Genomic DNA, 24,703 nt, shown 5'->3' with positions numbered 1-24,703 from the left:
TGCTGTAGCTCACCTGGATAAAATAGACCTTGCGGGTTCTTAGCCATGTGGCTTCAAAGCACCAAAAACTGACATTTGATATATTCAACTCTTTTCAAATATAATCCTGCAGTTACACACAAACATCCTCTGAGCTTAGTTTCTGCATGGTTCCAACAAACTATCCTACTTCTACTGAACTATGCCAACTGTGTAGCCAACAGGTGGACGAGTATGAAACTTGAGTGGTGGTGATGTGACGTGGTTGAATGCCACCTTTAGTAGTTTCAACTGGCTTACCGCGACTTGTAAGCAACTTACTTTAGGAAATCACATAACAGCTCCAAAATTAATGAATGAGATATTAGCAGGTCTAATTTCTACAACATAAATTACAAGCAGATCTGTACAGTCTCTGCACATCTCAATCCTATACTTTCTGTATGGGGCAATTTCACACTACTTTTTGAGTGACTTTTATTTGGCCATTGAAAATACCCAAAACTTCATAGAAGTTAATAGAAGGTGTTTTTCACAGTGCTTGAATTGCATCAGTAACTTTTGAGTTTTATTACCAAAATAAAGGTACATTCTTGTATAAAGCCTATATTGTGGGTCAAAGTACAGCCCTCTCCCAACTCCTATTGAGGTTTTATTATTTGTGATGCCAACCAAATGATGGAAGAAACAAACAGGGAAAGGGTTTTTAGAGAGCTATGCCGGTCCTGTATAGCTCTCAGGCTTTATAGAAGTTCTGTTCTGCGCTGTATGGAATAATACTTTAGACCCATATTATTCAAAATCTTCGTGGGTATGTGAATATTACAAATTAAGTTAATCCCTTAAATCTCACCGGCCCAGGGCTGGGGTCTGGTTTATTTTTGAATTCATTCCTAATTTACCGGTGGAATTTTCAATCGCTATGGTAATGGGATAGACTGTTTGAAAGCGTGATCCCAATCCGTGAGCAAAAAATGCAGTATAACTTCAGCTGAGCCTAGAACTGCCTAGTGGTATGGTATTGAAGTAATGACTGAGAAGCATTTTAGCTACATAACATTATGTTTCCAACGGTGTATAGTTTCTTATGCTTTCATAAAACAGCATAGCATTTCCCAAAAAGTTACCTTTCAGAGGACAACAGGATTATGGCTGCAGTCAAAAGGGTTCAAGAATAGTAGCCATTTTATTTTGGGTATGTAATTTTCAAGCTTGTGTAAAGAAAAGGGGCGATACTTTGATTGGCACACGCCTCTCTATGGAACCATGCAGAAATTAAGCTCTGTGGATGTGCATAACTGTGGGATTATTTTTCTAATGTAAATTTTTGGTGCTTTGAAGGCACAGGATGAAGGACCTGCGAGATCCGTTTTATCCTTTTTTTTGGTGAACTGCCCCTTTAAGGGGCGAGCAGGATGTGTGACACTGGTGGAAGGGGTTAGGCAGGATACATTAAGATTGTGTTTAAAGTGAGACTAGCAATTTTGTAGGACGTGTGTACAGTGATGCCAGGATCTATACAGGGTGTGTGTAAGGTGAGAGGACTAAATGTGTAGGGTATGTGTAGGAAGTGAGTCAGGATAAGACTTACGGGCCTCTCTGTGGACAGGGGTGCCAAAGCCAGTGTATTTGGGGTGGAGGAAACCCCTGGGATGTGCAGAGCAGGGTCTGTCTGCTCCCATGGGGGTATGTCCCTGGATCCTGCAGAGCCACCGCCCTCTCCCCAATCTGGGGCTTTACTGCACAAGAGTGAGGACACATGAATAACGTTCTCCCCAACGTTCACCCCTCCAACACTGATTATCGCCCAACACTCAACATTATCCCAATTCTCTGCATCCCCCCAACACTGAATATCAGCCTAGCACCCCAACTCTCAACATCACTCTAACACTGAGAATCACCCCAATATAAAACATTACCCCAACACTTAATATCAACCCCATACTCTACAGTACATCTCTCCAATGCTGAATATCACCCCAACTAAAAAAAAAAAAAGAATATGAATTTGATATGCCAACAAAATTGGTCAGTGTGTGCTTTAGTCTGATGGTCATTGTAGACCAGTCTGGTTTTCTGTTGGCATTAGTGTTATTGTAATTATGGGTTAGTGCGGGCATAAGTGTTATAGGTAGTGTGGATTGGTGCAAGTCTTAATATGTCTGTAGTTCACAATGGTTTCAGTGTAGGACAGTGAGGGATCTGCATAGGAGAGTGTGGATCAGTGATTGTCAGTTTATGCCTATGTGAGGTTGGTGTGGGTCTGTGTGTATAAGTGATTACAGTGGGACTCACCATTCACCATTAGTGAAACGGAGAGGTTCCTGTACAGCCCATACTGCTGGATTCCTGCCAGCACAGTGTAGACTCCAGCATCCTCTTCTGCCACATCACGAATAAGGAGTGAACTGCCTTCCACATGATAACGAGAGCAGCTCTCTGCAGCCACCATTCCATCCTTCAGCCTGACATAGCAAACACATACCAGCGCTACTCACTCTATGCACAGAGCACTCACTATATGCTTACAGCACACTCATTGCATACTCGCTGAACACATAGAACAGTTTTATATGCAGAAGATTTAGGGAACCTACCAAATGATCTCTGGTGTGGGAAAGGCACGGAGTTTAGGGGATAGGCGATAGAATTTCTGCCCAGCAAGGGCATCCACCACGGGGCCATGTCTGTGCTTTAGCCGAATGAAGGGTCGGTCTGAAGGGATACATAGATCAGGTCACATAGAAAAGGGAAAAATGTAGACATGAATAAATAAGTATGGTAGAAGTCAACATTCATTGGGGCAAAAAGATTTTAATGAAATAATGAATTTGTATTTCATCATGAGCAGGATGTTCTAGGAGTATTTTGGACTGTCTTTTGGGAGAGTTAGTGCCCAAGTGGGTCAGTAATCCTAATGGTTTCTATACTCATTTATCATTTCCTCTCCGTGTAAGTTAGGAAATATGTGTTTAGCATGTCGAATGGAAATGTACATATTTAAAAATGATTAGGTGGTATAGATTGTCATTCTTATGCATATACAATGCAATGCAAATTCACAGAAGACAATATTTTTAAAATATGTTTTATATTTTTTTGTATGTGGGAATATTTGAATATAGCATGCAATATCAGCTTTTGGTAAAGTAAGCTAAAACTACAGGCTAGTTGACTACTAGCCTAGACAAAATTACAAACTTAGTCACAGCCTACAGTTTCCTTTAGTTTGAGATTTAAAATTGGATAGATTTTAACACTGCACCAGCACTCTTTTCAGACACATTTTTTCTTTTTTGACACATTAACTATACCATGATTGATGCCAAAACATTGTATGTGTCAAAAGCAACAGTTTGATTGGATGGCGCTTCACCTTGCAGCAGGATAATGATCCCAGTCATACTGCTAAAGCTTGTTTTCCAAAGCCAAAAAGTGAAATATTCTTGACTTGCGCACTGGCCATTTATTATTATCATGTCTTGGAGACAAAAAGGGAAAAAACACTGCATGTTTAAACCTCTCACCATTGATAGTGGAGGTGGATGCAGTTTGAACTTTCACTATAGGCATAGACAGAGGTGGGCATGGTTACAACTCTCACCATAGCTAATGATCAGTGTCGTTAGAATGCTCACCATAACCAGTGACAGCAGTGCGTGTTGTTAGAATTCTCACCATAGAAAAGAGACAGAGGTGGGTGTGGTTAGAACTCTCACCATAGACAGTGACAGAGATGTTGGTTTCACGTAAGGTGGGGCCACTCTTGACATGACAGGTATAGATGCCACGGTCAGAGCGGCTTAGCTGTCCAATGGACAGTACACTGTGGAACATCACGCTGGAGCTCCCCTTAACAATACGCCGACTGATGGAGGCTGAGTTGTTAGCCTTCAGGAACAGAGAGAGGGAGGATAAGAAAAGGACAAATGAAAAAGACAAGAAAAGATGGAGATGAGGTAAGGGAAGATGTAGAGGAGGCAAGGGAAGAGAGAGAATTTATTGCAAAGCAAACAGGACAATGTCTTCCCCAGATGCCCAGTGGGGTGGATAGTTTCGATATAAATTAGGGAAGGTAAACAGGCGCTGTTGCCACCTGTGTGGGGCACAATGGATCCATATTACTTGCAGCAGTACAGTCTCACCTGCCCTGGATAGCTCCAGCTAATGGACACTCTGGAGTTCCACTCAGCTGTGACGATGCAGCCGAGTGCAAAGCTCTCCCCCCGTAGCTGACGAACAGGACCTGTACTGTTCAAGTACACATCTAGAATCTTATTCACTGCAGTAAAGAGAGAGAGTGTGTGTGTGTGTGTGTGTGTGTGAGAAAGAGAGAGAGAGAGAGAGCAAGAGATCATACATCATATAGGGAGGTAAAATGGATGTTTCAAGAACGATACTTATCGATATACTGCTCCCTATTAAATAGAGTGGTGAAAGCTAAATATAAGCAAACTACGTAGTGTTGAAGTCTGGGTTCAAAGTATGTGTTTCATGGTTTATACACATAGCTATATACTGAATACCAAGGGCAACAACATTCTTTTGAATTTGAGGGTTACGTCATCAAGGAGTGTTGTCGCGGTAACCTGCTACGAGCCTTCACTTTCCTGCACTTCATTGTGCTTACTAGCGAACTAGCCGAGCTAATCCTGCTACACTGGTGTGATTCTATCTTGGTACGCCCCATGAAACTGGCCAGCCAAGGATAGATAATGTCATCTTTGTTTGTGGATTTGGTATGTAAATCTGACTTGTGCTAACTACGATATTTTAAAAAAAGTAATGAAAAGCTGGATGTCGATCATTTGCTGATAATACAGAGCCTTGACATTTTGTAGTTGCAAAACGATTTAATGAATCATGTCCTTATATAAAGTTGTTCCTCCTATCGTCAATGATGAAATACATTAGCATAGCATTTAGCAGTATACCGGAAATGCTATTCAGCGGGACATTCGCTTTACCTCCCCATTCTTTCAACGGGCTGTGCTACTGAAATACTATCAAATAACTTTTGAAAATTTTAGCGGAAACATATGTGTAGCAGGTATAACACATAACAAAGTCTAGTGAATAGTTACACTTGCAGGTCATTACACACAACTAATATCTTCGACACTGGAATAACATACACATTTATTGTGCAGTAATGTGTAAAGGTTATGGTACAAATGAAAACGTTACAAAGCTAAACAAGTTATTACCTGAGCACTTACAACTGTTAACGGCAGTTGTGCCCTTGAGCAAAGCACTTCAACCCAATGCTCAGGAAGATGCTGCAATGTGGTGCCAGGGTGTACTTACAAAGTACTTACTACTTGAATGTATACCAAAAGTAAACTAAATGGGTACGGTCAAATTTCAAGTTCAAAAAAGTATACTAATGTGTTCTATTAGTAAACTTTTTCCTGAGTTTAGTTCTTGAAAGCATGCCAAAATTAAACTGAATGTATCGTATGCTTTAAAAAGTATCACAAAAACAAGGAGAGTTGATTTTGCTTCAATCTGAGCAGTTATGCTCATGCTCACTTTTCATACATTGTATCTATCCATCAGGATTAGTAGATAAAAAGTTTAAACACTGCTCAAATGTACAGCAAAGGGTGAATAAGATCATAAAAAAGGCCTTTGTCATATGGATTTTTTGACAAAGGCCTTTTTTATGATCTTATTCACCCTTTGCTGTACATTTGAGCAGTGTTTAAACTTTTTATCTACTAATCCTGATGGATAGATACAGTGTATGGAAAGTGAGCATGAGCATAACTGCTCAGATTGACCACTGTACTGACAGTATGTCGTATTATCATTCAATCTCAGATGTTGTTCTGCAAACTAATAGTTTGTCCAAATAGTGCTCATGAGTCAACTGTAATCATTGCTAAAAAAGTCTCTCATGACCTTTTCTACCAACAAGATGTGAGCTCTGTTTGTACTGTACTGTCTGTCTAGTTTATAGCACCTTTACATTGTAATTATCAGGTTAAGGTAGTGATCTGATGAAATATACACTTCATATCATATCCACACAAATACATCAAAAAACAATTTATCTTTGGCTTTAGTGAAACACAGTGCAGTAGATTTGGGATAATGAAACAAAGCTGGAGAAATCTGATGGTTATTGCTCTTCAAATAGGCCTACAAATGACAGCATACCAGCATATATCCTCAGCAAGCACAGCCTAACCTTACAAGAAAAACAATATGGGCTGAAGTCATGTGACCACTGTCAAGCAGGAGAGGTTAAGATAAAGACATACCTCTTCCCACACATACAAAAAAATGCTAGCTCAGCACTTTATATGAAATTCCAGAATTACTTCAGGAAAATTTCAGGCAGAGGAAAATGAAAGTTCATGAAAGTAATGTATCATTTAGTTATTCTGTTGTGATTGGTCATTTGTCTACAAATATTAGCAGAGTCATTGATGTTGATATTCTTAAAAAACTCTGGCTTCTGGTACTTTTATGCCACATAGACATTATATATTGAAACAGCTCTAATACAGTTTTAGCCATGCAGACTTTCAATTAAGCTGATAATGGGTAAAAGAGACAACACAATGTACTGTATACACTGACAGTGCACTAAGCCTATATACATTGTGACTGATACAGGTGAACTCACCTGGTCTGTGGGTCAGATATTTCATACTGTACAAAACCCCATTGAGTCTAGTCTCACAGGAGAAGAGGCCAATGTAGTGGTAGGTCGGTTTTGGGATGATGAAACCCTGTTTACTGTCCCAGATTATATCCTTCTGGTCTGGAATCAGCTTTTGTCCTGGAAACTGTTGGGAACAGAACATTTCATGATAAGGACACACCACACAATTGCATACCTGTTGAATCTCACAGAAACCTGCCCTCATGAAGGACACACTCAGAAATAATTTTATGGACCTGTTCATGAAGTCCTGAAGCAGTGCTGCCAGTGTCTTCAGAACACACCCTGAGAATCCATAGCAACCTCTCCCACGGTCACAAGATAATGTACAGTATTATGGCTAATAACTCATGACACACTTCCATGGCTACCTTATTATAACTTAAATTTAAAACCTAAGCTGTAAATGGAACAGGAGCAATCAAACTTCAAACTTCCTCCCCACATGATCACTTCTTCCAGTCACAATGCCTGTCTGTACTGGCCCCACAGTACTGGAACAAACTTCCCAAAGTGGCAAGGACAGCAGAATTGTTGACTCTCTTCAGGCACAGATCAAAGACCCAGCTCTTTAGATAGCATCTATTTTCCACCTACATTGTAACTTGTGCTGGTTAAGAACATCTGCTAAATTCATTAAATATTATGTCATTTATATAGAATTAATGAAAATATTACAGCATCATTAGTACTATCTCTACAGTACTATGGGTAATATTTCTACATAATTATGGGTACTATTTACATAATTACGAGTCATATCGCTACACTGTAGCACTGTGGGAAGTATCACTACACAGTACATGGCAGTGATGAGTTGTCCAAGGAGTTCTTTTCTTTTCTTGTATCCCTGAGGAAACACCCCCAAACTCTCCCCCCCCCCCCCCCCCCACTGCCCCCCAGGAGCCATGTCCTGTGATACTGCACCCCCCCACCTTCCCACCTTTAGTGAGCGGGGTGAGACCAAGCTTATAGGGCTGAGTGGGGGGGACTCAGGAAGAGGGAAACGTGACTTTAGCCCATCTCCTCACATCCTGCTACTGGAGGATACAACTCCCAGGGCTGTATCCTACAGAGGTCAGGGTAAAGAGCTGCTGGGTATGCTCACATTATCCAGTGAGAGTCCTGCCTCCTGGGCATTGTGCAAGATGCTGGGCTGGAACTACTGCCAAAGTGTCGAATCCATTCAGGAAAGAGAGAGTGCTTGGCAGTGTAATAGCCTGGGAGGGGAGTGGTGGTTGGACGTGCAGTAATTTTGGAGTAATCACCTCCATGGCTCCAGAGCTGTGCGCAGATTGGGAGGGGTGGGGGCACATTAGTACTGATACAAATTTTTCCACAAGGTTTGCCACAGTCTGCCCTTCCTGCCACAGTCACAGGTAGCGAACACTTTGGAGTGTTATTATCCTAAATCTGCAGCAAATATATTTTCACTGACCCCCTTAATCTCTTCTGGTGGCCAGGCTTCTGATCAGCAGTCTCTCCTTCTTGTGATTATGATTATTAATTAATTGTTGAACAACTTTTCCTTTTTCTTCACTGCCTCAATTTTTGAATGCCCGTTCCTAACTGAAAGCACATCCCATCCTTCCCCTCCTTCAAGTCAAAGGGGTGCACACTCGCATGAAATCATATATGAATAGGATTTTTCCAAATCTGATATGAATTGGGCTGGGCCAGTGCATTCATTCCTTTTTGCAGCCTGCCATTTTCAATCACTATGGTAACAAGATATACCGTTTGAAAGCATTAAAACTCGGTTCTATCTGTATAACCTATTTTAACATGCCATTGTGTTAGTGATAACTGTTCCTTATTTTGTAACGTGAGTGGTAAAACAAGGGACCTCCTCTGCATTTTATAAATCCACACACTACAGGAAATAAGGTTATGTCAGTGTAATTTTCATGGCAAGTGGACCAAATGCATTATAGTTTTTCATTCTAAAAATAAGCTGGAGAAATGTTGATAGAATGTCCATTGTTTACTTATAATTTCTCTGGAGGAATCATCATTGTTGTCCGTTTCACCGTGGTATACTTCTACAAAAGTACTTGTAGATAGAAATCTATCTATGTTTTGTATAGGCTCTCTCGCCTAAGTACAACTGTCTCTGAAAATGCATCCTTGTGGATGAAAATTCTGTATAACTTCAGCTCATCAAAAAACCAACTATGGCATGGTACTGAGCTGACAACTAAAAAGCATTTTAGCTAATGACATTATGTATCCAAAGGTGTATAATTGGTGTATAGCATTTTAAATACGCACACAGAGTCTGTTGCACTTCGGCAAAAACAATTCTTGAGATTTTATGCCGAAAAAAGGTTGGTCAATTTTGCAATGCCTATGTCTAAATAGAGGACTTCCTTTGGATGAGTTCCAAGGAACCTCTTGTCTGAGTGAATATTTCTGAGGAAGACAGTGAAAACAACGTTGACAACACAATAGATGGCATTTTCAGTGACCCCATTTTATATTGGTGAGCATCTAAATACATTCTCAAAATATTGTATTATTATTCAGTATGCTTATAAATAAGGAGCCAGCCTGCTTTTGAATAATAAATACCATGTGAAATGATGGAATGTGTTTTTTCATGGAGGTTGGGTATTAAACAAAAACTTCAATCAATGGGCCTCAATGAATATATTAGTGTACAAGATGGTATTATTGTGATTATTGTACTTTTCTGATCTTCTCGACCTGTTACTGTCTGAGGATAGCTGCAAGGAGGAGTCTAGTTTGGGACAGGGAGGTAGGGGAAGGTGACAGGTGGGGGGGAAGTGCAAACACTTTTTTTTATTGTAGTCTAGTAAGCAAAATGCAGCATTTTACACCATTTAAACCCATAATATAATTTATTTCCATGTGTCCCTTTGGAGTTCTCAAATGTCCTTTTTGGAAAACTGCCTAGACATACAGTACTGTGCAGAAGTCTTAGGCACCCTAGACTTTATTAAATATAAGTTAATTTTTGTGTGTGTGTCAGTATAAAAGAACACATTTGAGATTTCCAAATATTCCAAAAGATTTAATTTTACAGAGACATTTTTGTATTTAATTAAAAAACGTAACATATTACTGTAAGCAATTGACTACTTTTTACATAAAAACTTGATCAAGGCTGTCTGAGATCAGAAGCAAGGAGCCAACCAAAGTCTGCAGTAGAACTGTGGCAAGTTCTCCAACGTGCATGGAATTGATTGTGATTGTCTTATAGAACTGCAGTGATCTCAGAGAAGTGATGCAGTTTTAACGCCAAAGAGTGGTCGCAAAAAATATTGATTTGATTCAGTTTTTAACTATTCTGGCAAATTACTAAAATAGAATGTAAAATGTATAGTACATTTATTTAGGACCTTTCATTTAATTATTTTTGAAAGAATCTTATCTGTACAGAATGTTATACAGGTTGGCAAAGTATTGTAGATTAGAAAAAAACAATGCAGAATGCTAATTGTTGGTGATTTTGTCAAATTTGACCTCAAACTGTTGTTACTTGGCTCCAATGTGTTCCATTGTAGCTTTGGCACAAGCCACAGCTACAATCATTTGTATCCAGTCAAAACAGAAAATCTTTTCAGTGAGAAAAAACTTCACTGTGTTAAAGCTTCTGTAACTTTGTTTCAGTAATATTTGGAGTAATACTGACTTTGGAGTAATTATGTGTGTAGTCAAGAAAAATTACATCAATTACATCCAATTAAAAAAATGTCTTGCATACACTTCTTTCCTTGATGCCATAAATGACAACTCAGAAACAGAAAGCAATAAACAATGCCTATTGAATACTGAAGTTGATTTCAACAATGTAATTGCACACATAATGCAAATTACGCATTGACTTTTACAATGATTCCCTCAAAGTTGCTAAATGCCATTCATAACACATAATGTTCAGATTGGGACACATGCCAGTGGCATCTGGCCTAACAATTTCCCAAAAGCTGACAAAGTCACTTAGATTAGTCAAAGAGAAGTTAAAGTATTGTCTAAGCAGAACTATTCACTACACAGCACTTCTAAGGGGGCTTATGTTGCTGTCTCTGTCTTACACAGCTATTTCTGTCTCATACAACTGGCTCTGTCTTAAGCAGCTGTCTGTCATACACAGCTGTATGTCTTTTGCTGCTGTCTCTGTCTTATGCAACTGTTTCTGTCTAATGCAACTGTTTCTGTCTAATGCAGCTGTCTCTGTCTTACACAGTTGTCTGTCTTACACAGCTGTCTCTGCTGTGTGTAGCTGTATCTGTCTTACATAGCTACTTCTGTCTTATGCAGCAATCTCTCTGTAGTTTATAGCTGGCTCTGTCTTATGCAGCCCTCTCTCTGATCTATATATCCGTCTCTGTCTAAGACTGGAATTACATTGGACGCATGGTGTTCATGGTGCAGAGCTCGCTTTCTTTTGTCACCTCTGCTAGTGTAAGCACCGAGTAGCATACTTTCTCCCTGAAGGCGAATTTCTCCTCAACTCGCGTGCTGTTCAAATGCACTGTTGATATTCACATTTGTACCATACCACCCTAAAAGCATGGTACTTGATTATACAGTAGTGTGCAGTGATGATTATACACCACCACGTTTGCCTAAAAGAGGTCTTAATATATTACTTCTTTTAAAAAATTAGGTGAAAATGTACTGAAGAATACTATTGTAGGCAATGAGAACTAAAAAAAATATTCCCACAATTACATTGAGGTAAAAGTATGGCTAATAAACAGAAACACTGAAAACATCATTTTTTCATTAAAAAATTCATAATAATTTTTGCATATCATAAATGCATGTTTGAATTGTTGATGCTAAACAATTTGTTTAGACTGGTTTGAAGCAACATTATACTGCAAAATTACTTCTGATGGTCAGTTGTTCCAGTACTTAAGGTAAGACGAACTTTAAGCAGTGTCACAGTGTTAAACAGTGGAGCTCTCTGTTTACTTATTTTCATCTACATGAACCAATATTACATGAAATAAATACTTGAATAGTACTTGGCTTCTGATTTATCTTCATTGTGTTAAGTGTATAATCATCACTGCACACTACTGTATTTGCCAGTATAGACATTTTCTGTTTATATGTTTTGTCCTTTATCACCGAGTGAATGAAGGTTGATTGAAATGGGCTAATCTACTTTGAAAGAGTGGTTTCACAAAGAAATATATGTCACCTTGAAAAAAACTAGACCTACAGCAAATAACACTACAGCAGCCTACTTTAAACGGTTTAAAAAATGCAAGCAAAATGTGACTAATTGTGATATTAACGAAAGTTTCATTACCAATAATGTGCGAGGGATTATTAACCATTCTAATGACTGGACTGTGTGTAAAAGAGCGCTTCATGTGTAATTTAAAAGCCACGACTGGCACACTTCACGTCTGCTATGTAAACGCAATGCGTTTATGCAGCTTGATCTGTCTTGTACAGCTGTCTCTCTGACTTATGCAGCTGTTTCTTCATGGTACATAGCTGTCTTACACAGCTGTTTCTGTGTCTTAAAGAGTTGCCTCTGTCTTATGCAACTCTCTCTGTCTTATGCAATTTCTGTGTCTCTCTGCCACCAACAGAACCATCATTCTGTCTCTCAGAGCTCTCTTGGTTTCTCATAGATGATGCTTCCTGTTTGTGGGAGCAGAGGAAATTAGGGGCGTCATTTCACTCAGAACAAAGTGGGAATGCTGGGAAAAAACCCAACACCACAACACCTTCGGAAGAATATACAATCTTTGGCAATGACTTACACGAATGCTGTCTTCATAACAATCTGTTACTACATACTGCCAATTTTTTAAAAGTTAGTGTCCCTGCTGCATTAGAATTATAAGTTAAGTGAACTTCAGAAGATACTAATTAGTGTAAATTACTTGTTTTCTCAAGTTCATTTAACTTAAAATTCTGCAAAGAATTTTATTTAAAAAATGCAGCAAGGGCACACTTTTAAATTCAAACACATTCCTTTACAGTGCAGACCATATCTATGAATGCACATGAGCTTTTCAAAATATATGAATTATAACCATACTAAACAATGTGTATTTATGCATTATGTCACCAGCTGGGATAGATCTGAACTAAGGTTCACAGATCTTGGACTACTACACATAATACATTCATAGTTGCGCCAAAAAGCATACATAATATTCACATTAAGTGTTTATGAATTATTTTAAAAGTTGGTACAGCATGCTGTGAGGCAGTTATATGGACTACCCTATATTCATGAATGTATACTCATTCATGACAACCATCTACAAATGCATTACCACCTGGGATAGATCTTATCTGAGGATCACATACCTAAGAATACCAGGAGTGTCTTGGCTGCAGACCTCCACAGCCAATCATCTCCCCACCCATTACGTCAGGGTCTTCACTGAGGAGATGGAAGTGACATACACCCCCACTCAAAAATACCTTACCCCAATTGAGACAAATTAACAGAATGCCTAATAATACAGTCATGTTTTGTATTTGGTTACATATTCTTTGCATGCCATGGCTTGCTGATGTCTGTGACCTATCAATATCCGAGTCCAGATATCTGATTTTCTGGTTGTCCTACGAGTGATACTAAAACCCATTTTGAATGGATGCCTATGGGAATTGGGGGGTGGGACTAGATTCAGGTGTGAATTATGCTGATAGTTTATGGAACACATTTGTTGGTTAAATGGTTTTGCATGTAAGTCATGGCATGCAAAGGACATGCAACCAAATACAAAATATGACTATAAAAACACCCTTTAATAAAAGCTCTGTCTGAGCTTTGACCACGTGTGAATTGTTTGATAAGCCGAAAGAACATATTAAGCAGGAAAAGGCAAGATGATTCCAAACTTTTGAGCAGGGGTGTATATTTCCAATGTTTTCATTGGTTAACTCGGTCTGAAAGGCAGCAGCTTTCAGTTGAGGTAGAAATGGAAGATAGTTTACATGCTTTTATAGGTTAATTTAAAGAGCTGGAGAAGTAATGAATAATCCATGACATGGAGTTCTTTACAGTGATATGGGTAGCAATGGTACCCTGATGGTGAAGTAATGGTGTATAATGGTGCACAGTGATGGGTGTAATCTGTACATTTATAATCCAGTAACAGCATAATTTGTCAATGGACCGTGGACATCGGTGTGTGTGTGGAGTGGAGAACTTTACCTTGACTAGAGACACAGGTATGTGTGGAGCCGTGACCCTGCAGGGGAACACAAGGGGTTCCCCCTCTTTCATGTACACTACATCAGGGATCTCTGTCTGCACCTCCACAAATGGCTGCTGACTGCCTGAAATACACATAATGTAGTGAGAACACACACACAGGCAAGCACGCACACACACACACGCACACACACACACACACACAGTCACATGCACTAACACAATGGATAAAGAACTTCTGGAGTACAAGTACACACAGCAATGGATTGTTCTGGGCGTATGAAACAGGCTCAGTATTCTTGCCATTTAAACTGGGTGTTGTTCCTCCATTGTTTGCTGCAACTGCATTATTAAAAGAAAAAAATACCTCTGAACATTTAACAAAAGTACCCCAAGGACATATCAGCCCACGGCTGGTCTTTGATTCCATACAAGGAGAGAGGGTGTGCAAGGGCAAGCAGGAGGGCAAAAGGGAAAGAGGGCATAGGATTGGAAGAAAAAGAGGGAGGGCAAGCAAAGGGAAGGTACAGGGACAGGTACAGGGACAGGTAAAAAGGGGTTGAAAATGGGGAGAAATAGATGGAGAAGGAAAGCAAGGGAGAATGAGGAGCTACTGGAAAAAATGGCCCTCTGGGCTGGTGGCCAATGCCCTGCCTTAAAACCAGGAACCCTTTAGGTAGTGGTGCTCCTATGTATCTGGACGCCCCACAATGCCCCATGGCCCACACGTCCCCCCTTCCCCCAACACAAACACACATCTCCCCCTGCCCTCCCCAACAGCACAGGATGTGGCGTTCAGGGCTGGGGCTCTCAGATAAAATCACAGCCCTGGGAAAAAAACAGCTCTGCCCTGCCCGGGGCCAGGGAGCCGGGGGCCATCTCTATTTCTGTCCTAACAGCAGCACGCAAGTGAAAGACTCTCCTAATATATAGATTAAATCCAGTGGGCCGGATACAATCAACACATTCACTGACTTCAGTGAATTTGCTTAATACAACTGCTATGTTTTTTAACATACCACATTTGAGATTAGTTTTTCCACCTTCTGAACTTCCTGGTTCACAACAGCACAGCAGTGATACAGAGGAAAAATAGATAGAATGGGCAAAGAGAACTATAATGCCCAGTTTACTCCAGGGGTGAAGTGAATGCATAGCGGAAGTTACATGTGCGCGTCGCAGCATAGTATTGACACCAAAAGCATTCTTCGACCTGCAACCCAGCTTTTGAGCTAAAAGGTCTATTCTTTAAATGCAAATTTATTCTACTAAATCTATTCTATGCCTGTCAGTGCAGAAGTGGAACTGGACCCTCTCTCTCTTTTTTTAGAACAAAAATATATCATATCTTCACTCACTTAATGCAGCGGAATGAACTGACATTTTATTTGTGGAGTTACTCGTGGTTACTTCAGAATTCACCTAGGCACCGAAAATGCAGCAGGGAAAAGTAGGAATTGACCTCGACTGCTCCATGAATGGATCAGAGACAGGTAGTTTCGGAGATATGGTTGAGGAGTTTAGCAAAGAAAAAGGGGATAAGACAAGGCGATTGGAGAATATGAAAGGATAATAGTAGTGAGGAATCGGGTTGAGGAAAAAATGTGCAGAACAGACAAAGACCCAGGAATATCCTTTGCGATATTAAGATTTAACGAGAACGCGGGAAAATATGAAGTAAATGAACATATTAATACTGACAACAGCCTTGGCTAAATTGGAGAGATTTTGTATGCAAAAGTACTTAATGATGGCAACTTAATGATAGGATGTGAGGATGAGGCTGAAGGTTATAAGCTCAGGGAAGGTAGGTGCATACAAATATAGAGGATGTAAGGAGTAATAAGCAGAATGCCTGTGTGTATGAGCATGTAGCATAGTGGTTAAGGTACACACAAGGTTGGTGATTCAATCCCTGGTGTAGCCACAAAAAGTCCTGCACAGCGGTTGGGCCCTCGAGCAAGGCACTTAACCCTACATTGCTCCAGGAGGGATTGTTCTCTGCTTAGTCTAATCAACTGTAAGTGGCTTTGGATAAATGAGGTGTGGACATATGGCAAGTATTGCAGAGAGCAACAAAGGTGTGCAAGATGAGGGGGTGACCATGAATATGGGAAGTGTGGTGCAGCAGGTCACCTGTGGAGGGGCCCACAGTGTAGCATAGAATGGTTATGAGGTAATGAGGCAGGATAATCACATCCGAAGAGTAAGTTTGGAAAAAGGATATTGTTTGTAGAGACAGTTAAAGTAACCAGAGAACAAAACAATAAGGCTGAAGAGCAGAAAGATACAGCTATTAAGGTGGTACAAGAACTATCAAATTACAGAATATACACTCAGTGATCACTTTATTACGTAGACCTGTACACCAGCTTGTTAATACAAATATTTAATCAGTCATGCATGTGGCAGCAACTAAATGCATAAAAGCATGCAGATTAGGTTATTTGGGGTCTTTCGCAATGTTCCGAACAGTGCAAATTTCATGACGAATAAATAAGAAATTAATTCAAGATCGGCTTCCGTTTTTGAGTGTGTGTATAGTCGATTCATTTTCATAAAAACTTTGGTTTCAGCCATAGAGCGTACATGTCTATGGTTTCAACATACAGTTACGAGGTAATGGTGTTCCCCTGTGGATTTGTAGTGTGGAAGCTGTTGCTAACAAGAGACTACATACCGGGCAGGCTTATACCGCTCAACTAAAAGTGTTCCTTGTAAAATTGTTCACGCACGTACAGACATTGTTTGATATAGACAGTTTTTAATTAATGTCAAGATTAACCAGATTAAGATTTAATAGACATTTGCCAGCATAATGAAGTGCAAAAGTTGTTGTAGTTGTGCATCAGGTGCTGTTTGGAATATTGTGAATAGGTGTTTGGAACATTGTGAGCTAACACGGTCTTCTGAACACAGGGTAGTGTTGTGTTGTTATTTGTCATTTTCTCTATAATTATTGCTTCAGTTCACATCAATCAAAGTGTTTTAGTGTCTGGGATATCCATTAAGCAACCACAATCATAAAGCACATTCCTCAGGAGAAAAACTACAATTGAATGGACGTTAACTTCTGAAGGAATTGGCCATTTCCCTGTGTTCTGTTCGAGTCTATAAAACGTGTAGGATTGGCAGAATGCCGGTCTGTCCATAGATTTGTCCATGATAACGACACTGATTACGCACCAATTCGGTATCTACCATTGGGTCTAAACATTCAAATTTCAGCTGTCGGTGTTCTTATAGGTAGCTTATTTTCTTTATTTAATTCACTGATCTTGATTGATAGGAAATTGTAATGCTTTTGTTTCCAAACAATTTGATCGAATCAGAACCTGCAGCTTGTTGTAAGATCCTGACCAATCAGCTGAAACATTCAATATAAAATGCACATAATATTTATTGGTAAAGCAACAGCATGTTAGCTAGCCTAGGTATTTGCTTACTGCCTGACATGCTAAGCTAACGTTATCCAGTTTAACTGAGAAAGCAATAACCCAGTAAGCACTTTATCACTGCAAGAGCTACCAGAAAAAGCGGACAGCTTTTCATAAAGAGAAGCATTATATAGTACTTCATTGTGTTCACAGTGTTCATTGAAAAGATTGCTATGTAATTTTAACTAAAACACTGATATTTTTTTACTGTAATCTCCACTGCTGTCTGAATTGCTTGCATTGCAGCTTGAATTGTCTCCTAGCTAGCATGGACCTGAAGTGTAAGCTGGCTCGGCATAGATACACATGGCACATATGGGCATTTTGCGTGAATTTGGAGGTACGCCCTCTTTGCAATGTAAAGGTAATTGCATTTTAAATGCCGAGTCCATAGGATCCACTGCAATTCAGCTGTATGTATGTATGGTGTCTCATTACTGACATACAACTGATTCCCTTCTTTTCACAGTATTTCTGAAACGTTGCATCTTTATTGCCAGTGAAGGGAATATTGAGGAAATATAGTCAGGTGGGCAGGGTTTAAACTCTTACGTTCTGAAAAAGTAGATCCAGATATTGCCATGACTTCACTATATTAAACTGCTTATATTTTAAAAAATTGTTTCAAAATTTTAAAACATGTTTTTCAAAGCTATAAAGGTGAGTAACACAAATTCCACCGTTTCGTGATAATGATCTTAATAATCAATATCATCCAATTTATTGCCGTAACATTATTTGTATGGCCAATCATTACTTATCAGTGATAAAGTGCTTCTGGCACATGTATACAAATGGCAAGTTTTCCCTCTTCGTCCTGCCTTCAGAATGCCTGCCGCCATTTCAGTCCCCTTTTTTTTGAACGGTAATTAATAAAAAGCGTTTGTTTGCTGTTGCGTGGTTGACGAGTGACGTATATATCATGCAACAGTTTAACTTCTAATGTCACTGATGCTAACACTTTTGAGACACAGATGGAGTGATTTTCTAGTATATTGAGATGACAGATATTTCACGTTAAAAATGACAACCCAAACATATGGAAAACTTAGAACCCAAAAAAATCTACCTGAGATTACTTTGATCAAAATGTATTAAATGATAGTCGCTAGATCAAATAATATGGCCACTGTATTTTTTTTGTATTGTATTGTTGTTTTATTGTATTGTATTGTATTGTATTTGGGCTGTTATAGCAGGAAAAAATGTTATATGCAAATTACTCTGCAAGGAAAGCCGATATTCCAACCAATCTTTTTCTGAACTATTGTGGCAAACACCCTGACAGGGAAATTATACTGTATTTTTTTTGTGGTTGGCCATTTTGTTTGCCTTGGTTTTTGTCAAAAGCACATTCAGGCATCTCTTCTAAAAACTATCACCAAAACTACCTGCGATTTTGGGTTCTAGAATGGTTTGTGACCAGACCAGTGTTAAAAGTTGCTTTACTAAAGAATATTGCCACCATGTAGGGGAGAATAGCATCTGTTGTAACACAATGTTTTCTGAGCACTAAATTGACACAAAACTGGTCTGTTGAAATGTGAGGTAAAAGAGGACGTGTATGAGGGTGTGCAATATGATTTTCGTTTGGCTAGCTTGTTTCTAATCTCTTGTGTATTGGCATCAAACCACTTTTCATAAAATGCTGCCATTTGGGGATGCTTTCAGTTTTCTACCCCGACAATTAACTTTCTGTCATCCATCTTAAATTTCTTGAAAGGCTCTTGCACAGCATGTGTTCATTTTTGGCTTGTTATAAAGGTTGTGTTGTGACTTGTGATGGGTTATTTTTTTGTGAAGCCAAGAGGACCTACAGTGCTGTGAAAAATAATTTTCTCCATTTTCTGTATTGCATATTTGTCACACTGAATGGTTTCAGATCTTTAGACAAATTGTAACATTAGACAAGGGGAACCTGGGTAAACACAGAACATTCTTGTTATTTATTCATTCATTCATTCATTATCCTAACCCACTTATCCTGAACAGGGTCGCAGGGGGGCTGGAGCCTATCCCAGCATACATTGGGCGAAAGGCAGGAATACACCCTGAACAGGTCGCCAGTCTATCCCAGGGCACACACACCATTCACTCACACACTCATACCTATGGGCAATTTAGCAATAACCTGCATGTCTTTGGACTGTGGGAGGAAACCGGAGTACCTGGACGAAACCCACGCAAACACGGGGAGAACATGCAAACTCTACACAGAGTTTGCATGGCCGACGGGGATTCAAACCCAGGACCTCCTTGCTACCCACTGCACCATCCGTGCCGCCTTGTTATTTATTATTTAATTGATTTAATGCCACAAATAGATTATTTTCTCAAATCGTTCAGCCCTACTGCATGTGGAAGTGAAGTTCACATTATCCTGTACTGATGAACTGTTGTGAATTGAGGAATGTAAAAATGCAGGAATCGCCATAAGTTTCATAATTTGTGGGGAATGGAACAATGAAAGAACAAATAATTGAAAAAGTGTTTTTTAGTTGCACCAGTGCAGAAAAAAATGTACCGCCAAGAAAACTGGGTACAGTCTGGAGCCCTGTTATGTACCATGCAGTTTAGTCAATGATATACTGTAGAAAAAAAGTTATCAAACACCCCTGTGAAAAAGTAATTGCCCCCTTCAATTTAATAACTAGTTTCACCTTTAGCAGCTATAATTGCAACCAAACACTTCCTATAATTTCAAAGCCTAAATTGGTAGGTTTTTCAGCATGAACAGCATTTCCACTTGAGTGTTAATAGACATATGACTTTTGTTATGATGTTCTTTTGGTATCTGTTTTTTGAAATGCTGTATTTGCTTTACGTCAGACATAATGGAATCCATATCGTTCAAAACATTCCACTTTTGACTCATCTGTCCATGGAACATTACCTTGCTACTCTCTTCTACTCTTGTCCAGTCTCTTTCTTATTGTGGAGTTATAGCTGAGGCTAGAGAGGCCTGCAGGTCTTTGGATGTTTTTCTGGGATCATGTGTGAGTTCCTGGATAAGTTGTCATTGTGCCCTTGGATGAATTTTGTCAGTCCAGCGACTCCTGGGAATATTCCCCACTGTTCCAGTTGTTATCCATTTGGTTCGGTGGAGTCCCAGATCCTTAGAAATGGCTTTGTAACCCTATGCAAGACTGATATATTTACACTTTTTTTCTTATCTCTTTTGGAGTTTCCTTTGATCATTGCATATCAAGCATATAGTGGCTTCAGAAAGTAGTCAGACCCCTTCACTTTTTGTACACTTTATTGTAGATTTAATTTAAAATTTATAAAATTGCCATTGTTGCCCATTAATCTACACTCAATAACCTATAGTGACAAAGTGAAAACGTGTTTCTAGAAATTTGTGCAAATGTATTAAAAATCAAAAACTGAAATCTTTCATTTATATAGGTATTCAGAACCTTAATTCAGTACTTTGTCCCTTTTGGCAGCAATTACAGCTTCTAGTCTTCTTGGGTAAGTCTCTACAAGCTTTGCACACCTGGATTTGGCCAGTTCATCATCAACAGATCTTCTCAAACTCTGTGAGATTGGATGGAAAGCATTTTTGAACTGCCATCTTCAGGTCTCTCCTTATATGTTCTCTGGGGTTTAAGTCTGGGCTTTGGCTGGGCCACTCAAGGATAGTTAGAGACTTCTCCCAAATCCACTCGAGCATTGTCTTGACTGTATGCTTCGGCTCATTGTCGTGCTGAAAGGTGAACCATTTTACCTTAAAATGTGAAAACTGTACTTGTAAAACTTATATTAATTCCTAGTGGTAAATAATTATTTAATAATTATATTCACCAAAAGCTATGAATGTGTTGGATTCTCTTGTTACTTATGGACATAAGTTAATCAAATATTTAAACACATTTAGCTTATAATGAGTTAATTACATTGTAATGCACAATGACAAAATACATTATATATCTAAAATCATAAATATGTATCTCTGAGGTAAAACAAAATAAATGTTATCCTGTGTGACGTAATTGTTATCCAGAATGAGTGATGAGTGTCAGCTTTAATCAGCCAAATGTTTTGGTTGCCTATTGAAATCTATGACCTTCACCTTCAACTACTAAATGTACATGCATATCAAATAAACAAATTTGCATGAAAATGCATTATAAATGCTTTTTAGGCATTATCCAGTATGACTCACGATTCTGCGACATAGTGTACTAGTGAGTAAAAAGAGTAAAAATAGTTTAACAGAGACCTACTAAGCTTTTACCACAGCTTGGGGGTCTTTCAGAAGCTTCTGCATGATGCCACTTCCTGTTTAATGACTTAAAATATTTTATTCATTTGCACCAGAGTATCTGTTATCCAGGATGACATAGGATGAAATTCCAGTGCTGGGACAAAGAGATTTGAAGACAAAAATCTATTGATCATTTTTTTTAAATATTTTCATATGTTGACAGAAAGACCCATATAATTATGCCCAAGGGAGAGATGTAAGTTTTTATTTTATTTGTAACTATTTTGTTATTTAATGTTTGTTTGTGATAAATTATTTTAGTAACATTGGCACAATTTAAAAAATGGTCATTTAAATGTTTAGATGTCTCAGCTCTCAAGAGCCACTTTGAGACACATGAAGCCTGATAAGTATCGAGCTTGCACTTGCCTGTCAAACTGAGTTCATGATCTTCAGATGTTCCTTCGGCAAAGCATGCAGTGTAATTTAAAAGTCCCAATGTTGTACAGTCCCCTCCATAAGTATTGGAACAGCAATACTTTGTTTTTGTTATACACTGAAGTTTGAGTTTAAGTTTGACAATGAGATGTACAGTTGTGTTCAAATAAATAGCAGTGCGTTAAAAAAAGTGCAAATATTTTTGAATAGCTTTTAGTTCAATATTTCAAATGTAGTGGAAACATTACACATTCAATTCCAAATCAAAGCATTAGCACATTTTATCAAGTCTGCTTTATTCTTTTACAGGAAATAAAAAACAGGAATATTAATCTGTTCAAAAAAATGGCATTTTTCTCTTCAAACTCTCTTCAAACTGTATAAACTGAAGACATTTTTCAAGATTCAACTTCACTTTAAATTACTGAACTAATATTTAGTTGCATAACCATTGTTTTTGATAACTGCTGCGCATCAGCGTTGCATCGAGTCAACCAACTTCTGGCACCTAGAATCAGGTATTTCAGCCCAGGATGAATGAACTACATTCCACAGTTTGTGCAAATGTTTGGGTTTTGCTTCAGAAACTGCATTTTTAATGTCACCCCACAAGTTTTCAATGGGGTTGAGGTCAGGGGATTGAGCTGGCCACTCCATTACCTCAATCTTTTTTGTCTGGAACCAAGATGTTGGTCGCTTACTCCTGTTTTTGCAGTCATTGTCTTGTTGAAACACCCATTTCAGGGGCATTTCCACTTCGGCATGCGGCAACATAATCTCTTCAAGTATTTTGATGTATTCAAACTGAGCCATGATCCCTGGCCTACGAACCCAACACCGTAGTATGAAGAACATCCCCATACCATGATTTTTGCACCACCATGCTTCACTGTCTTCACAGTGTACTGTGGCTAGAATTCAGTACCCGGGGGTCGTCTTACATACTCTCGAAGACCACTAGACCCGAAGAGAACAATTTTACTCTCATCAGTCCACAGAATGTTTCTCTTTGGGCCAATCGATGTGTTCCATGGCAAATTTGAACCGATTCTGCACATGCCATTTTTTTGACAATGGTGCTTTACGGGGCTTTCTTGCTGAGAGCTTAGCTTTGATCAAACGTCTTCTGACTGTCCCTATTTTCCTCCACGTGTTTCAGGTTTTTGTCGCCTTTTTAAAGCGTTTGATATTATTTTAGCTGAGCATCCTATAATTTGCTGCACTTCTTTATATGAAAATCAAGCTTTTAATCAAATTACGTTGTTCCTCTGAACAATGTTTGGAACGGTCCATTTTACTTAGCAATTCAGAAGGAAATATATTTTATAACAATGTGTGAAACATTTGCTTCCCTTCTTCCTTAAAGGACAATTAATGACACCTGATTTGTCACAGAATTAATGAACTCTCTAATTAAACTCTATTATTTTGAATACACCCCTTCCAATCAGTGAGTCAATTACTCAGAACAGGCAGCATGCATGTCATGACAGTTTTCCATCCATCCATCCATCCATCTTCATCCACTTATCCGGAGTCGGGTCGCGGTGGCAGTAGGCTAAGATGGGTATTCCAGGTGTCCCTCTCCCCAGCAACGCATTCCAGCTCCTCCTGGGGGATTCCGAGGTGTTCCCAGGCCAGGAGAGATATATAATCTCTCCAGCGGGTTCTGGGTCTACCTCAGGAGGCATCCTGATCAGATGCCCGAACCACCTCAATTGGCTCCTTTCGACGCGAAGGAGCAGCGGCTCTACTCCGAGCTCCCTCCGGATGTCTGAGCTCCTCACCGTATCTGTAAGGCTGAGCCCAGCCACCCTACGGAGGACGCTCATTTCGGCCGCTTGTATACGCAATCTCGTTCTTTCGGTCACTACTACTAGCTTGTGACCATAGGTGAGGGGTGGGACGTAGATCGACCGGTAAATCGAGAGCTTTGCCTTCCGGCTCAGCTCCCTCTTCACCACGACGGTCCGGTGCAATGCCCGCATTACTGCTGACGCTGCACCAATCTGCCTGTCAATCTCACGCTCCCTTCTACCCTCACTTGTGAACAAGAGCCTGAGATACTTGAACTCCTTCACTTGGGGCAATGGCTCGTTCCCAACCCAGAGGGAGCAATCCACCATTTTCCGGCAGAGAACCATAGCCTCGGACTTGGAGGTGCTGACTCTCATCCCGGCCGCTTCACACTCGGCTGCAAACTGCTCCAGCGCGTGCTGAAGGTCACAGTCCAATGAAGCCAGCAGAACCACGTCGTCCGCACAAAGTGGAAACATGTCTCACACCCACTGGAAACATGCTTGATTTTGTGCCGAGGATGCAGACACAGCTTTCACTTTGGTTATACAGGGACCGGATGGCTCGTAACAACGGCCCCGGTACCCCATACTCCCGCAGTACCCCCCACAGGGTTTCCCGAGGGACACGGTCAAAGGCCTTCTCCAAGTCCACAAAGCACATGTGGACTGGATGGGCAAACTCCCATGACCCTGCCAGCAACGCCGCCAAGGTAAAGAGCTGGTCCACTGTTCCAAGACCAGGACGAAAGCCACATTGCTCCTCCTGAATCCGAGGTTCGATTGTCGGCCGGAGCCTCCTTTCCAGCACCCTAGAGTAAACTTTCCCGGGGAGGCTGAGGAGTATGATACCCCGATAATTGGAGCACACCCTCCGGTCCCCCTTCTTGAAAATGGGGACCACCACCCCGGTTTGCCACTCTACAGGTACTGTCCCTGACCTCCACGCGACACTGAAGAGGTGTGTCAGCCAAAACAGCCCAACAATATCCAGAGTATCTCAGG

At 39.8% G+C, this 24,703-nt stretch overlaps 1 protein-coding gene across 2 annotated transcripts in view; it reads right to left on the bottom strand.

Annotated features, from left to right (window-relative positions):
* Positions 1–24,703, bottom strand: part of flt1 (fms related receptor tyrosine kinase 1) — a 188,051-nt gene that overhangs the window by 122,523 nt on the left and 40,825 nt on the right. For both annotated transcript variants that reach the window (XM_061240512.1, XM_061240513.1), the window contains exons 4-10: positions 13,818–13,942; positions 6,617–6,779; positions 4,128–4,264; positions 3,702–3,873; positions 2,580–2,697; positions 2,278–2,447; positions 1,571–1,718 (exon numbers count right to left, since the gene is read on the bottom strand). In XM_061240512.1, coding sequence (XP_061096496.1) covers positions 1,571–1,718; positions 2,278–2,447; positions 2,580–2,697; positions 3,702–3,873; positions 4,128–4,264; positions 6,617–6,779; positions 13,818–13,942 — 1,033 coding nt within the window. The remainder of the gene's footprint in view (positions 1–1,570; positions 1,719–2,277; positions 2,448–2,579; positions 2,698–3,701; positions 3,874–4,127; positions 4,265–6,616; positions 6,780–13,817; positions 13,943–24,703) is intronic.

The sequence above is a fragment of the Conger conger genome, chromosome 4 (assembly GCF_963514075.1).
Source record: "Conger conger chromosome 4, fConCon1.1, whole genome shotgun sequence".
In the NCBI taxonomy this organism is placed as follows: Eukaryota; Metazoa; Chordata; class Actinopteri; order Anguilliformes; family Congridae; genus Conger; species Conger conger.
The sequence above is the reverse complement of the archived record's forward strand: the minus strand, read 5'-3'. Positions and strand labels throughout refer to the sequence as shown.